This window comes from Oryx dammah, unplaced genomic scaffold (genome assembly GCF_014754425.2).
Source record: "Oryx dammah isolate SB20612 unplaced genomic scaffold, SCBI_Odam_1.1 HiC_scaffold_2, whole genome shotgun sequence".
Lineage (NCBI taxonomy): Eukaryota > Metazoa > Chordata > Mammalia > Artiodactyla > Bovidae > Oryx > Oryx dammah.
The window spans coordinates 180774332-180791065 of NW_024070186.1; the positions used below are offsets into that span (position 1 = coordinate 180774332).

At 45.7% G+C, this 16734-nt stretch overlaps 1 protein-coding gene across 1 annotated transcript in view; it reads left to right on the forward strand.

Moving 5' to 3' along the window:
• The window catches only part of HS3ST4 (heparan sulfate-glucosamine 3-sulfotransferase 4), a 478184-nt gene extending 464439 nt beyond the window's left edge, over window positions 1-13745 (forward strand). Inside the window, exon 2 of the mRNA XM_040258188.1 lies at window positions 11714-13745. Coding sequence (XP_040114122.1) covers window positions 11714-12350 — 637 coding nt within the window. The 3' untranslated portion in view covers window positions 12351-13745. The remainder of the gene's footprint in view (window positions 1-11713) is intronic.
• The last annotated feature ends 2989 nt before the right edge of the window (window positions 13746-16734 follow it).

Genomic DNA, 16734 nt, shown 5'->3' on the forward strand with positions numbered 1-16734 from the left:
CAGGACTCGTCTTCTTCACTCACTCAACACACAGGCTTGTTGGCATCTACCAAGTGCTATGTTACACTAGCAGTAATAACAAGGGGGAAGACTGTGCTGGGCACCTTTTCCTATGAACAAGGAAGAGGTGTTATTACACCCATTTGACAGATGATGAAACTGAGGATCAAAGACATGAAACACGTTACCAAAAGTGAGTTGTGGTTCAGAGATGGAACCCCAAAGTTGAACACTGAGTCACCCACCTTTGTCAGGACGACCACTTGCTGATGAGCTTCTGAAGAAGGTGATCATGGACTCTGGAATCAAGTCAACCCTCCGTCAGTGATGCCCCTCTCTGAAACTCGTGGACCTCTGTGAATCCTGAGACACAAGGATTGGCCTCCTAGACTGTCTTTGCTATTTTAGAAGACGAAGACTTCTGCAGGACGAGATCTCGCTCTTCACTTTCTCTCTTGATCTCGGCACAGAGTTGGCACAAGAAGTGGCCAAATTAATGAAATGGTTTTCTCTCTTTTTCTTTCATAAATCCTAACATATCTGTATCTGCCTGGCACTAACTTTGAAACCACAAATATTCCTGAGATCTGGGTATGCTATTGTGTCCCACCATGGGGTTGTGTGTCATTCAAACCTGGAACGCTTTCCTCTTTCTTCTCCAATTAGTTACATTCTTAGCCTTTCCTTACTGCCTAGGCACCTCCTCCTCCTCCTTCCCCACTCCTTCCCTTTCTCTTGTCTTTCTTTCTCTTTCTTCTCCTTTCTAATCACCTTCATCCTCCCCTTCTCCTCTCTACCCCCTCTCCTCCCCTCTACCCACACTTTTTCTGTCAGCCCCTTCTCTCTCTTGGAGGCAGATGCAGTTTTGTCTGAAAAGAGACTTCTGCCCACAACAGAGATGCTGAATCTAAACCACAGGTCACTTTACAAAAATGGGAAACTCAGACTTCCCTGGTGGTCCAGTGGCTGGAGATCTGCCTGCCAATGCAGGGGACACGGGTTTGACCCCTGGTCTGGGAAGATTCCACACACCGCGGGGCAACTAAGCCCACGCACGTAGAGCCCGAGGTTCACAACAAAAGAAGCCACCGCAGTGAAAAGCCCGTGCACCACAACTGGAAAGGAATCCCCACTTGTTGCAACTACAGAAATTCCGTGTACAACAGTGAAGAACTAGAACCGCCAAAAATAATAAATAAGTAAATAAATAAATATTTTTTTTTTTAAAGTGGGAAATTCATGTGTGTCCCTCAAGGAACTCGTGGTCTGTTGCCAGGCAGGTACCATGCCTGCTTTATCATCACTGTATACTTGACATAATAAGCACCAGCAAAGCCGGATGTAATCAATGAGAGCATTTATATTAGAAAGCCCTTTCATGTTATAGGTCCAGAAACAGAAAAATCCCTGTCTTAAGCCCACTTGGCAAGTTAGTTCTCAAGTCAGAGCTGTCACTCAGGATCCCTTCTTTCTCAGCTTCAATTTGGCCCTTAGCCACATGGCCCCGGCAAAGGCTGCTTTTCTTGAGTCTTCTTTATAAGAAACGTGGTTTCCCAAGGGTTTGACTTTTCACCTTCAGGGATTTCAAGATTCCTAAAAGTTGATTTTGAAGAGCAGCATGAACGTCAGCAGGATGAGGCAGAAAAGGGTCTAGTTCTGTGGTCCAGAGCAGGGTTTATTGTCTCTTGGACTCAGTTTCCACATCTCTGTAATGGGCTCAGGGATTCATATGGCACTGGTGAGGCTGAGCCAGCATAATATGTGAAATTGCCTGGCTCAGTGCTGGGTAAGTAGCAGGTACCTAACTGACTTTCTAAGTTTCTTTCTTCATTGCAGAGGAGACAGCCCTGCCTCATGCCCTTGCTCTAACAACCATTCTCTTGAGTTACAGTTTATTAGGAGGGCTCAGAAAATATTGCTCATTTATGCACCATTTATCTCACTAGATAATGCATTTGGGGAAATGTGAGGTGCCTGTGTACAGCTGATTCAGGCAAGGCACAAGCAGGCTCAGCTGCTGACCCTTCCAGAGAGAATGAACTCTACATCTTACTCGGGTGATCACCTTCTCCCTCGGCGTCCATGATGGTGTCCATTTGCTTCAATTGAGGACACCCCAGAGAGAGATATCACAAATTAAATGATGGAGTTTGATCTGGCAAGAATTTCTGGGGCTTCTGGCCTGGGTTTCTGTAACTCCCAGTGGTGAGTCAGTGACAGCCCACCTTTACAACACATATAATGAGGCTTAAAATCCAGCTTTGCCATCTACCAGCAGTGTGACCTTGGGCCAGTCATGTAACTTTGCTGAGCCTCTGTTGTTTGGTGAAACATTGCGAGGCAGTAACTAAGAGCTTGGGCTAATGTGCAGAATGGACCTGGGATTTGAATTGCAGTTCCACCTCTTGTGACTTTGGACTAACAGATTAATTTCACTGAGTCTCAGTTTCCTGACCTCTGAAGTGGGGAGGATAGTAGTACCTTTTTGAGAAAGTTGTTTTAAAAATTCACAACTAATGTATTGAGAACCTACTATCTGTGAGGCACTCTTTCAGATATTAACTCACATGTGTGGGTGCTAAGTCGCTTCATTCGTTCAAACTCTGCAAACCTATGGACTGTAACCCTGCAGTTTCCTCTGTCCATGGGATTCTCCAGGCAAGAATACTGGGTTACCATGACCTCCTCCAGGGGATCTTCCCGACCTAGAGATCAAACCTGTGTCTCTTACATCTCCAGCATTGGCAGGCAGGTTCTTCACCACTAGCCCCACCGGGGAAGCCCATTAACTCATATAACCTTCCCCAAATCCCTAAGAAATAGGTATTATCAATTTGACAGCTTTTTTTTTTCCAGATTATGCAGTGGAGCCACAAAATATTAGGTTGGTAATTTGCCCAGAGTCATACAGCTAATAACATTACTGAACCAAACTTAGGTCCACTCGCCCACCCAAAATAAAACCGATCTGCTGACACCAGATGCTGGTTGTGGGGAAGCAAAATTCAACGCTTATTGCACGGCAGCACACAGGGAGTCCATGAGAGCTAGAGCCCCAAACACCCAAGCTCCCAGAGAGGTTTCAGGAAAGCATTTCTAAAGGCCAAGAGAGGGAGGGCGACCACAGGGTATGTGGTCGCTTGTGCACAATTCTCTGATTGATGGTGAAGTATCAGCCAAGCAGATGGTGGCCTCACAGGCGTTAATGTTACCAGGCTCTGAGAAGCCTGGGGGCTGTGTGCTCATGGTTATCTAGTATTGATAACTAGATAACTAGTATTGATAGTTAACCTCTAATTTGGTGAGAATTTTAGCATCTGTAAAACAACTCAGGAAATGTGCATCAGTTACTATTATCTAGGGACTTCAGAGAGGAGCTAAAGCGAAGGATATGGGGAGGATCTGTCCTGGGGAGGGTCTGCTCTGTCACAGTAAGTGAATCCAGATTCGGTTCATCTGGAGTCTGTGCTTTTTAACCACCAGGCTGTGGAGCCCAGTGTCTGAAAGTGCTTGGAGGCCTCGATCTGGTGTCAGAGTTTGAACTCTTAGCCTCCAAACAGCACATACAGTAAACGGCATCTGATAACTACTGTGGGATCTCTGTTGTTAGAGTTGTTGTCCCAGATGGTGACCTGCATCCAGATGGGGCTTGTGCCCAGCCCAGTGCCACCCACCCCCCCAGCAGAGCGGAGCTGGGGGAGCTTGGAGAGCGTGTTGGCTCGTGTCTCATAAACATTTGGGGCTGTGAGAGCAACTGCGTGGTCTTGCGGGATGATTCTCGGCTTCAGGATGGTGTGTCGATGCCGATGTTGCGGCTGCTCTGGGCACCCCAGATACTGCTAACAAGCCGTTCCAAGCACAGATGTGGTGTCTCCTCACCATATGGTCCAAGCTGCAGTGCAGGGCGCTTCAGACAGGAGATGACGTGGAATTCAGAAACGCTGAACCCCACGCACCAGAAACCCGCTTAGAGGAGCCCTCCAAACTGCCCCTTTTCTCCTGACTTCCAAGGATCATCTTTCCATTTGTATGTCATTCATTCATTCGTCCAACAACCACACATGATTATGGGGCAGCTGCCATGCAGTAGGGACTGTGTCAAGCACTGGGGATACACAGGTGAATGACACATTGCCCAAGTCTTCCAGAAACTGAGCTTAGCCATGGAGGGCATGGGAACCAACCATATTATGATGTTTGTGGTTCAGTTGCTTAGTCATGTCTGATTCTTTTGGGACCCCTGGGGCTGTAGTCCACCACGCTCCTCTGTCCTTGGAATTTTCCAGGCTACAATACTGGAGTGGGTTGCCATTTCCTTCTCTCATTATGACATTATCCTAACCATATAATGGCATTATTTTAAGCTATGTAACACAGAAAGTTATCAGGGACCCTGGGAATTCAATGGAGTTGGTGAAAATCTTGGTGATGGAGTTAAAATTTATTTTTGCACATCAGTGCCTAAACACTTTTCCTATTCAGGTGCGTGCTTAGTCACTCAGTCATGTCCGACTCTTTTCGAGCCTTTTGAACTGTAGCTTACGAGGCTTCTCTGTCCACAGAATTCTTCAGGCTAGAATCCTAGAGTGGGTTGCCATTTCCTCCTCCGGTGGATATTCCCGACTCAGGGATCAAACCCGTGTCTCCTGTGTCTCTTCAGAAGGACTCCCCAGATAGGCAAAGGTCATGTCCCACCTTCTCCTAGTGAAGGTGAAGAGACTCTGACATCCCTTCACCCTGCTTTTCTGGCAAGTAGATTGTGAACACGTCATGTAAATGTCCACCTCCAACTGGAACCTCGCTTGAGTTTCAGACTCCCGTATCCACTCCTCCATGTGACTATCTCAGATTACAAGTCCAAAGTCAGATGTGGTTTCTTCCCCTGAAACTGGCTTCTTTTCCAGTGTTCTACACTTTGATAACCACTACTTAATCATCAGCTCAGGCCGACAGTCTTGGAGTCTTCTATGACACTCTCTCTTCACACACATCCTACCCATCCTAAAGGACTGTTGGCCCTACTTTTTAAGGACATCCCAATTCTGAACGCTCCTTCCCAGGTTGCCCTCTCCACCTGCGGCCCTGTACCCTCATCTCCAACCTGCCCTCCAGCAATGGCCTCTTAGCAGGCAGTCTTCCTTCCGCTCTTGCCACATACCCGTGTGTTCTCAGCAAAGCAGCTGGAGAAAGATCTCTGAAAATGTAAAGCTTACGTTCTCCTATTTCAAGTTCTCCAATGGTTTCTCAACACATATGGAATAAAACCCAGTGTCTTGCCTGTGGCCCATAAGAACCAGCACCCCCCAACCTCATGGTCTTTTCCTCCACACCCCCTGACCTTTTTTTTTTTACTTTCTTAGCTTTGCTCACTCCCCTCTGGCATGACTGGTCACCTCCCCATTCCTCAAGCACATAAAGATGTGAGAGCATGGGCAGAGTGAAATGTCAGATCCAGTCGAAAAGAACTTACCTAAAACCAAGAGAAGGAAAGTTGGGATGAAAAATTCCTGAGACTGTAGAAGGAGATAATTTTCAAAGCCCGTGTGGGGAGGGGTTGGTCTCACACCTTAGAGAGCTGTCTCCTCTGGTTGTTTTTTTATTTTCTTTTTTTAGGAAGAGGGAGGCTCTATTTCTAGATATAGAAATCGCTGGATATAGAAATACCTAGATAGATAGACAGATAGATATCTAGAAATATCTAGCTATTTCTAGGTAAAGAAATTGCTGCTGAAATAAGGACCCAGGTGAGTTGATTGGTGAGAATAAGGGCTGAGAATTGGTGAGATTAGGGCAGCAAAACCTATCACAACAAAGCCTTAGAACAGGAGCCTAATGGCTTACTCATTTATTCACTCAACAGATATTTACCGAGCACCTGCTATCTGCCAGGACTCATTGGAAAAGACTTTGATGCTGGGAGGGATTGGGGGCAGGAGAAGAAGGGGACGACTGAGGATGAGATGGCTGGATGGCATCACTGACTCGATGGACGTGAGTCTGAGTGAACTCCGGGAGTTGGTGATGGACAAGGAGGCCTGGCATGCTGCGATTCATGGGGTCGCAAAGAGTCGGACACAACTGAGCGACTGAACTGAACTGAGCTGAACTGGGGGTAGATGTTTGCTTGGCCATTGAACTTAGGAGCCAAGAATAAGCTCACCCAGTGAAACTTTGAAAAAGTATCTTCAGGTTCTGAGTCTGGTTCCTTCTTTGTAAAAGTGAAAAGTAATAATACCTGCTCTTTTGATCGAAATAGTTATTTATGTGATACTACAGAGAACTCTCCTTTTATCGGAGGTAGCAGTTATACTGGAAGCTCTGTGGGGGGAAGGGCCTTGTCGTGTTCACTAGTATATTGCCATTTATGGATGTAAGCATTTACGGAATGAATGAATGAATATAACTGATTCAGAATCTTTTTTGGAAAGGGGGGACTGCTACTTCATTGATTTTGAGCATCTACTGGACACCTTGTTACTGGCAAAAATTCCTGTATATCTCACACAACAATAGTTGTATCTTTTTTTTAAATTGGAGTATAATTGCTTTATAACACTGTGTTAGTTTCTGAAGTGAATGAGCTATAAGTATACATATATCCCCTCCCTCTCGGACTTACCTCCCACCTCCATCTCACCCCTCTAGGGTCATCACAGAGCACTGAGCTGAGCTGCCTGTGCTATATAGCTGCTTCCCACTAGCTAGCTATTTTACGAATAACAGTGTATATATGTCAATTCCAATCTCCCAATTCATTCCACCGTCCCCTCCCCCCATCCCATGTCCATATGTCAGTCCTCTATGTCTGTGTCACAATTCCTGCCCTGGAAATAGGTTCATCTATACCATTTTTCTAGATTCCACAAATGAGATGGTTTTCCCATGTATGCCCCAAATGTGGGAACTCTCAAATGCATGGTGGTATCTATCTGTAACATGACAATCAAAGCCATTTAGGCATCTCTGTTCCCCACTGCTCTCTCTGTTGCCTTCTCTAGCCCCCTCCTCTCATGGCTGTTTGCATCAATCACTGAGCTAGGCACACACTTACTTCCCTATATACACACGGGCTTGAAAAATAAAAGTGAAAGTCGCTCAGTTGTGTCCAACGCTTTTTGACCCCATGGACTGTAGCCTGCCAGGCTCCTCTGTCCGTGGAATTCTCTAGGCAAGAATACTAGAGTGGGTTGCCATTCCCTCCTCCAGGGGATCTTCTCAACCCAGGGATCGAACCCAGGTCTCCTGCTTTGCAGGCAGATTCTTTACCGTCTCAGCCATAAGGACTGGATACCATTTTTTTTGCATTGATCACTGAACTAGGCACACACTTACTCCTCTATATACACTGGCTTACAGGCTGGATACCATTTATCTCAGACGCTTCAGATAAAAAACTCAAGATCCACAAAGATCTTGACAGACTGCAGCAATTAGCTGAAGTGAAGGAGATGAATTTGAACGAGGTCAGTATAAAGATAAACACTGAGCTCTAAGAAGTCAACGGCAGAGACCGGATGAGAAGAAAACCCTAGCAGCTTAAAAAAAAAAAAAAAAAAAGCAACAAAATAAAAGAGCAATGTATATATACTGAGGGGCAAAATTCTGAAAAGGCCATGTATTAAAAATATCTTATCTTTAGTATTTTTTGCATCAACATTTATTTAGTATTTTTATACTATGACATGAGTTTCATAATTAAGAGAATCTCTCTAATTGGAATAAAAGTGGGATATCAGTATATTCCTTTACCTCCAGCTAAGCTAATAGCAGCTCCCCTGATCAGGAAGTATGATGATATGGGCTTGAATCAGAATATTCTTTTTTATTTTTCTATATCAGTTCCTTAGTTTCCATGTTGTTCAACTTTTCCATTTGGTTAGGCATAAACATTTTCTCCTTACTCTTCTCTAATAATTGCTGTCCCAATGATTGTGTGCCCCTGGCTTAAGCTTTTAAAATTCTGGCATTCATTGGACACTATTCAAAGTGAATCACCTGTATTATCTTCTCGACAATCCTATAAGAGAGGGACTCTTATTAACCCTGGGCTTCCCTGGTGGCTCGGACAGTAAAGACTCTGCCTGCAATGCAGGAGATCCAAGTTCACTCCTTAGGTCAGGATGATTGCCCTGGAGAAGAGAATGGCTACCCACTCCAGTATTCTTGCCTGGAGAATTCCACGGACAGAGGAGCCTGGGGGGCTACCGTCCATGGGGTCACAAAGAGTCAGTCATGAGTGAGTGACTAACACTTTCACTTATTAACCCTATATTTTGGATGAGGAAATGGAGAGTCAGAGTGGTTTGTGAAAGTGAAAGTGGCTCAGTTGTATTTGACTCTTTGTGACCCCAGGGACCATACAGTTCATGGAATTATCCAGCCCAGAATACTGGAGCGGGTAGCCTTTCCCTTCTCCAGGGAATCTTCCCAACCCAGGGATCGAACCCAGGTCTCCCTCATTGTAGGCAGATTCTTTACCAGCTGAGCCACAAGGGAAGCCCAAGAATACTGGTTGGTTTAGTCACTTCATCAAGGTGATATGGGTAGTCAGAACTCTGAAATCAGACAAGTGTGACTCCCCCAAAACTATGTTCCTTAGCACTGTCCCTCCAAGCAACATAATTAAATCTGACGAAAACCAAAGAGGCACAGAAATGTGAAGACCTTCAAAATACTGGGGAGATGATGTCTGTTCAAGATGAGTATGATTACTTATGGCCAGAGCTATTGCTTTGATCTGAAAACTGCTCACTGCCCAATCATGATACCCAAACGACATCAAACTCCATGTGAATATCTCTGCATTAGACAAGAGGCACATTCCTCTTGCCTAATAAAAGTGCTTGCCGAGAAAGCTCAAAACCCAGTAGCAATTAATTATTGACAGAGCATGTGAATTAGAGATAAAAGAAAAGTCATTCTTTCTCCACACAGGCGATAGTAAATAAATTCAATTATGGTAGGGGAAGCTGAGGGATCTTTGTCTGTATTAGTTTTATTAGCTGAGACATTTAAAAGCGTGTCATCATAACAAAGAGGTCTTGTGTAATCCTAAATGTACCACTTTGGTGCAAGGCTCAGAAGTGAATAGACTTAATGGAGTACAAGATGGCAGATGGCCTGCTGTACCAACAGGTATGGAACGGGTTTATCGTCAATTAACTTTGGTCCACATATGCCTACCTACAGCAAATTGACTGTATAATAGGATCTTGAGCCTCATTTTCTCACTGATAGACCGGCCACATTGGTATTGGAGGACCAATAGCATCAAACTCCTTTAGTCCCTTGAAGCTCCCAAATAAGACAAGGCCACTCTGAAGGTGAACAGGGATGGAGGGATGGGTTTAAGAAGCAACCCTGGGAAGGAAACCAAGAGATATGGGACCTGGTGTGGGATCTATCAGGCTTCCCCAGTGGCTCAGCGGTAAAGAATCCCCCTGCAATGCAGGAAACACAGGAGATGTGGGTTCGATCTCTGGGTTGGAAATATCCCCTGGAGGAGGTCATGGCAACCCACTCCAGGATTCTTGCCTGGAGAATCCCATGGATAGAGGGGACTGGTGGGCTACAGTCCAGTGCACAAAGAGTCAGACACGACTGAAGCAACTGAGCACACACATGTGGGACCTATCATGGCCTTACTGAGCAAACTTGGGAGCCAAGAAGGAAGAAATCCCATGGATGAAACCAGTTCTGTGCCAGATGTTGTCACACTCTATGTCACGCTGTTGATAGATGTCATTCATTTCATTCTCAGCTGAACTTGAGCTAAGTTTCAGGATTTTGAAGATGAAGATAATAAGGCTCAGGGATGTGATTCAACTTGCTGAAGTCACAAAACCTGCCTGATTCCCGGTCTCTGGGCTTCATTTTCCTCATTTGCATAAACACACCTTTGGACTAGGTTGGACGATTGTGTGTTTAGTCACTCAGCCATATACAACTCACTTGCTACCCCACAGACTGTAGCCCATCAGGCTCCTCTGCCCAGGCAAGAATACTCAAGTGGGTTGCCATTTCCTTCTCCAGGGAATCTTCCCGACCCGGGAATTGAACTCGAGTCTCGGGCATTTCAGGCAGATTCTTTACCACTGAACCACCATGGAAACCCTTTGGCTAGGTTTGCTCTTGTTCAGTCGCTTGGTCATATCTGACTCTTTGCAACCCCACGGACTACAGCACACCAGGCTTCCCTGTCCGTCACCATTTCCCGGAGCCTGCTCAAACGCCTGTCCATTGAGTCAGTGATACCGTCCGACCATCTCATCCTCTATTGTCTCCTTCTCCTCCTGCCTTCTATCTTCCCCAGCATCAGGGTCTTTTCCAGTGAGTTGACTCTTCATATCAGGTGGCCAAAGTACTGGAGTTTCAGCTTCAGCATCAGTCCTTCCAGTGAATATTCAGGGTTGATTTCCTTTAGGATTGACTGGTTGGATCTCCTTGCAGTCCAAGGGACGCTCAAGAGTCTTCTCCAACACCGCAGTTCGAAAGCACCAATTCTTTGGCGCCCAGCCTTCTTTATAGTCCAACTCTCACATCCATATGTGACTACTGCAAAAAACATGGCTTTGACGAGATGGACCTTTTCATCTAGGTTAGGGGTCAGCAAATGACATCTTAAAGGGCCAGTTAGAAAATATGTTCAGATTTGCATGTGATATGGTCTCTGCAGCTATTCAACTCTGCTGATGTAGATGCAAAAAGCAGCCACAGACTTTACAGAAAGGAATGAGTGGCCATGTTCCAATGACAATTTATTTATGAGCATTGAAATGTGAACATACAATTTTCATGTGCCAGAAAATGTTAGTCTTATTATTTTTGTTTCTCTCCCATCCGAACTACAGTCCATGGGGTTGCAAAGAGTAGGATATGACTGAGTGACTTTCACTTTCACTTCACTTTAAAAGATGAGAAGTCATTCTTACCTGTGGGCCATAAAAAAACAACAACAAAAAAAAAAAAAACAGGAGGCAGGTAGTAGTTTGCCCACCCTTAGGCTAGATCACCTTTGAGGTCTTGCTGAGCTCAAACACTTTCTGAAAGCCACTACAACAATCCTATCCTTGATTTATTAAGCTCTTACACATGCCAGCTTCTGTGCTAAATGCTTTAAAAGCATTATCTCTTTTAATCCTTTTACAACCATGTGAAGTAGGTGCTATCATTATCTTTATTTCAGAGATTATAAAACTAATACACAGAGAAATTAAGAGTCCAACTAGGTTAAACATAACTGGCAAGAGATAGAGCTGCAATTTAAATGCCAGGTGTATAACATTCCCAAGGATGAATGCACAAGCTTTTTGCTGCCTTTTATGAAAATACTTTAATCAGAACTGTAGTGGGACATATAGTCTAAAAAGGGCTTCTCTGGTAGTTCAGATGGTAAAGAATCTGCCTGCAGTGTAAAAGACCCATCTTCAATTTCTGGGGCAGGAAGATCTCCTAAAGAAGGGAATGGCTGCCCACTCCAATATTTTTGCCTGGAGAATTTCATGGACAGAGGAGCTCGGGGGTCTACAGTCCATGGGGTCGCAAAGATTCAGACACGACTGAGCAAATAACACGTCTAAAAAGAACTTCCGAGTGTATATGAATTTTATTTGGTAGCTCCCCCATTGAGCTGTTTATATCATATGTTTCGTGGGACAAGTTCAGTTATTTCTGGATACGAATAACCACTCTTTTGTTTTCCTCCTTCTTCTAGAAATGTGATGCCCAAGACTTTGGATGGGCAGTTAACCATGGAGAAGACGCCAAGTTACTTTGTGACAAACGAGGCTCCCAAGCGCATCCACTCCATGGCCAAGGACATCAAACTCATCGTGGTGGTGAGGAACCCCGTGACCAGGGCCATCTCCGACTACACCCAGACACTGTCAAAGAAACCCGAGATCCCCACCTTCGAGGTGCTGGCCTTCAAAAATCGGACCCTAGGGCTGATCGATGCCTCCTGGAGTGCCATTCGAATAGGGATCTATGCTCTGCATCTGGAAAACTGGCTCCAGTATTTCCCCCTCTCTCAGATCCTCTTCGTCAGCGGTGAGCGACTCATAGTGGACCCTGCTGGGGAAATGGCCAAAGTACAGGATTTTCTAGGCCTCAAGCGTGTTGTGACTGAGAAACATTTCTATTTCAACAAAACCAAGGGGTTCCCTTGCTTAAAGAAGCCAGAAGACAGCAGTGCCCCCAGGTGCTTAGGCAAGAGCAAGGGTCGGACTCATCCTCGCATTGACCCGGATGTGATCCACAGACTGCGGAAGTTCTACAAACCCTTCAACATGATGTTTTACCAAATGACTGGTCAAGATTTCCAGTGGGAACAGGAAGAGGGTGATAAATGAGGCTCACGATGTGGTGGGAAGGCTGGCAAGTTGCTAGGGAGGCTCCTGACCCGAGTCCTGAATCCCCCAGGGTCTGCAGCCTCAGCCTTGCTGGGGTGCCAAGTAGATCTCCTCCTTTGTCCAGTCAGGATTGCTTCCAACGCTGTCGGCTTAGGCAGAGAGATGGATCCCCTGGCATGATGATAGGGTACCAGGCCTGCCTGGGTAGCAGCATCTGGTTGACCAGCTGGCCACCAGAATCCACTGCTAATTCTTGTCTTCTGCTGAAGACAGGATAAATAGCTGTCAAGGTCAGAGACAGTGCCGTGAATGTTTGTTTAAATGATAAGAAAGAAGGGAAGGTCTACTTTGGGCAGGGGCCTCTCACTTTGAGAAGCCCGAGTTCTAGCTCCATATCTGGCAAAGGCCCCCTGCTCGATCAACCTCTGCTTTGGCATTTCGCCAGAATACTAATTGTGGCTGCTTGCTCCAGGACTCCTAGGGAGCAAGACCCTCCCTCTTAAGGTGTCTCAAGCCTTCTCCTTAAAGGTCTCATCCCACAACCCTTTGACTTCCTCACTCCTCATCTGATGAAGGCAGAGGCATGCACGTTCCTCACCAAAAAAAAAAAAAAAAAAGCTGACATCCCTGGAAGCCTTCCTTCTAAGAGCCTTCGAAGGGCAGTTGGGTCCCTCTCCTCATGAGTATCCTGGGTAGTAAGGAAGCTTAGCCTAGGCCCTCCTTAGAATCAGGCTCACAGGACTGCTCTAGAGCAAGGGAGTTGCAGCTGAGCCCAGAGCTCTGAGGTTAGGAAAGATGAATGCGCATCTCTGGGAGTGAAAAAAGAAAACCAGTCTTCTTGGTGGGAGGTCTCCATCTCTGAGCCTCTCAGCAGCATGGATCTGAGACAAGCTATTGGAGGGGCTCTGTCCTTTAGGGTCCCCAGAGGGGCAGGGACCAGAGAGCTGGCATGTCTTTTGTCATGAATAACCAACCCTTAGCAACCCAACCCACAGGGGATTGATCACCATCTCTCTCTTTGTCCCACCGTCTCCCCTTCGTGGTCATCTCATGCTTCGTTTGCTCGATTCAGAGATGGCACATATTGGGGCAGCAACAAGCAGGCTGACTCCTTTTGTCAGACCCAGTGTCGGGGGTGGGGGAGGGTAAGGGCTGTCTGCGGACACCCCCATCAAGGGCTGCTGCATCAAATGTCCCTTCCCATTAGTTTGATTCCATTAAAATGCAGCATTTGACATAAAACACTCTTCACAGATCTTCAGAACCAGGAACTGTTCTAGCAAAATTGGAAATATGTATGAGGGGGGAGGGAGTGAAATCTGTTCAACTGTTATTAAACTGTCATTTCTCCCGCTAACTGAAAACTGTGTTGTTATAAAGCTTAATGCAATCTGATTGATGGATTTTGATGGTGTGTTTGTATTGGTTACCTGCATTCCCACCTCCACTCCTCTGAATTCTGGGAGTATCCCTTCTCTGGGATAGCCAGGACAACCCAGGTTATCGACTCTGCCAGGGAATTCTATCTGCAGGGCAGGATGATTCTTGAAATAGCACAAAGGAAGCAGTTTCTGTAAAGGGTGCAGTGTCCTCCCCTCTTAACCCATCCTGGCAAGGAACACACTGATGTGCAAGATTCAGAAACAATCTGACAATTTTTTTCCAGATTAAAAAAATAGTTACTGAGTTGAAGGCAGCATATATCCCTTTACTACCAAAGTAAAAAGGATTTCCCTGGTGGCTCAGTGGTAAAGAATCTGCCTGCCATGCTGAAGAGGTGGGTTCCATCCCTGGGTTGGGAAGATGCCCTGGAGAAGAGAATGGCTACCCACTCAAGTATTCTTGCCTGGAAAATTCCATGGACAGAGAAGCCCGGTGGGCTACAGTCCATGGGGTCACAAGAGTCAGACATGACTTAGTGATTAAACCACCAAAGTAAAAGAAGATACAAATAAAACTGTGCGACAGGTACACATCCACACCTATTTGAAAGAAGATAGGGCCTGCCTGATCAGAAGAATGTACTGTGGGATGACTGATTTGGAGCCTTGTTCTATGAGCAAGAGCTTCCTGGGTGGCTCAGATAGTAAAGAAGCTGCCTGCAACGCAGGAGACGCAGTTTTCAGTCCCTGGGTCAGGAAGATCTCCCTGCAGTAGGGAATGACAACCCACTCTGGTATTCTTGCTTGGAGAATTCCATGCACAGAGGAGCCTGATGGGCTACAGTCCATGGGGTTGCAAAGAGTCAAACACAACTGAGTAACTAACACTAAGTATCTACCTTCATGAGCAAAGCAAGGAGTGGCTCTGATTATGTATTAGAGGCAGCTGTGGGGGGTATTTTCAAGCTACAACGTCCTAAGCTGCATTGCAGAATTTTTAAAGGGTTAGACTCTCTCGGGTGGGGCTCAGACATCTACCCTTTCAAAAATAGTGTTATGGAAGCTGGGATTGAGAATGAGGGAAGTCTCACCTGTGTATTTCTTTGTCCCTCTCATCCTCCTTCCTCCCCTGCTTTCATGCCTTTGTGAGGATCACTTCTGAATGAGATGGTCCCTAGGATTGATGGCTCCCTTGGAGGAATAGGTCTCTTTTGGAGTTCAATGACAGCTAAGTAAGGGGCAATCTTATAACTTAGGAGGTCAAAGGAGCAGCTCATGGTAGGAAAACTTTAAAGATATTTTTTCCATGAGCTAAGAATGACCAGTGGGCTTCCCTGGTGGCTCAGCAATAAAGAAACTACCTGCCAATTCAGGAAACCCTGGATCAGGAAGATCCCCTAGAGAAGGAAATGGCAACCCACGCCCATATTCTTGCTTGGAAAATCTCATGGATAGAGGAGTTTTGCAGGCTACAGTCCATAAGGTCACAAAGAGTCAAACATGACTAAGCCTGTGCATGCATGCCCGCGAGAATGCCCACTGCTCTAGCCCACTGCATCTCTTATAATAGTGGATGGCCACACATTAGCTCAGCCCCTCAGTCACACCGATGTCCATGTCCCACCTCCCTGGCTCTCTACCTATCCCTATAAACCCAGAATGTCAAGACCTTAAAGCATTAGTCACTCAGTCGTGTCCAATGCTTTGTGACCCCATAGACTGTAGCCCACCAGGATCCTATGTCCATGACATTCCCAAGGCAAGAATACTGGAGTGGGTTGCCATTTCCTCCTCCAGGGGAATCTTCCCGACTCAGGGATTGAACCCAGGTCTCTCACATTGCAGGCAGGTTCTCTACTGTCTGAGCCACCAGGGAAGCCCTCAAATGCTGCTTAAAAAAGAAATCTAGTGAGTATGCATCCTCACTTAGCTAGGAAAAGCAAATCCTTTTTTTTAATGGTTAGCCATTGTTAACAAGCCATTCTGACCTGGGAAATCAAAGTAGGAAACTCTAAGTATTTATTTATCCCTCTTGCATAGAGCAGCAGGCTAAAGTTCTCTGGAGAACTAGGCAGAGGCCTAAGCCTTGATATTTGGAGAATTTTTGTTTTAAGCGTCTGTTTGGTGATATGGGTGAAAGCTCATGGTTCTGAAGAGAAATGCCAACTTGGCACGTTTGAGTTCTCTTTTCGGCAATGTCTTCTCTAGCTTGATTCTTGTGACTCGGAACGAGTCACCAAGCCACATCCCCTTCGTTGGTGGGGAAACTTGACAAAGGAATTGCTTCCTATCCATCAAAGCTAAGTCAGCCTATGAAAACGGTCTCGGTTAATGACACTTCCACCCTACTTAAACATAAGCTTGGCAACTCACAGGAGACTGAATTTTGCATTTGATTTCAATTAGCGAAGCATAAATTGTATTTAACATTCTATTCCCCTCCCTTCCCTTGAATGGATGATTCACAGCTCTGGAAATGCGGCTGTGAGTGGTTCAAAGATGAGAAAGGGAGAATCCATCCTTCCAAATAGTGCCGCTAGCATTATTCTCTTGTTCATTGCTTTTTGCATATAATAGTTTGTACCTGAAAGGTATGAATGCCTTGAGCTTTTAACTGATACCTCCCAGCTCAAAATACAACAGCAATAATAACAGAAACATTCAGGAGCCCCATTTATCTTAAGACTGTCTATGGAAGCCCTCACTTCAGAGTTGGAAGGATGTGGTCATTTGATGGGAATTCCCTGCACCATTATAAGCCTCTCAGACCCAATTTTGGGGCTTCCCAGGTGGTTGAGCAGCAAAGAATCCATCTGCCAAGCAGGAAACTCCAGTTCAATCCCTGGGTTGGGAAGATCCCTTGGATTAGGAAATGGCAACCCACTCCAGTTTTCTTGCCTGGGAAATCCCATGAACAGAAGAGCCTGGTAATCCATAGTCCTTGAGGTTGCAAAAGAGTTGGATACGACTTAGCAACTAAACAAGACCCAATTTGAAGTTCT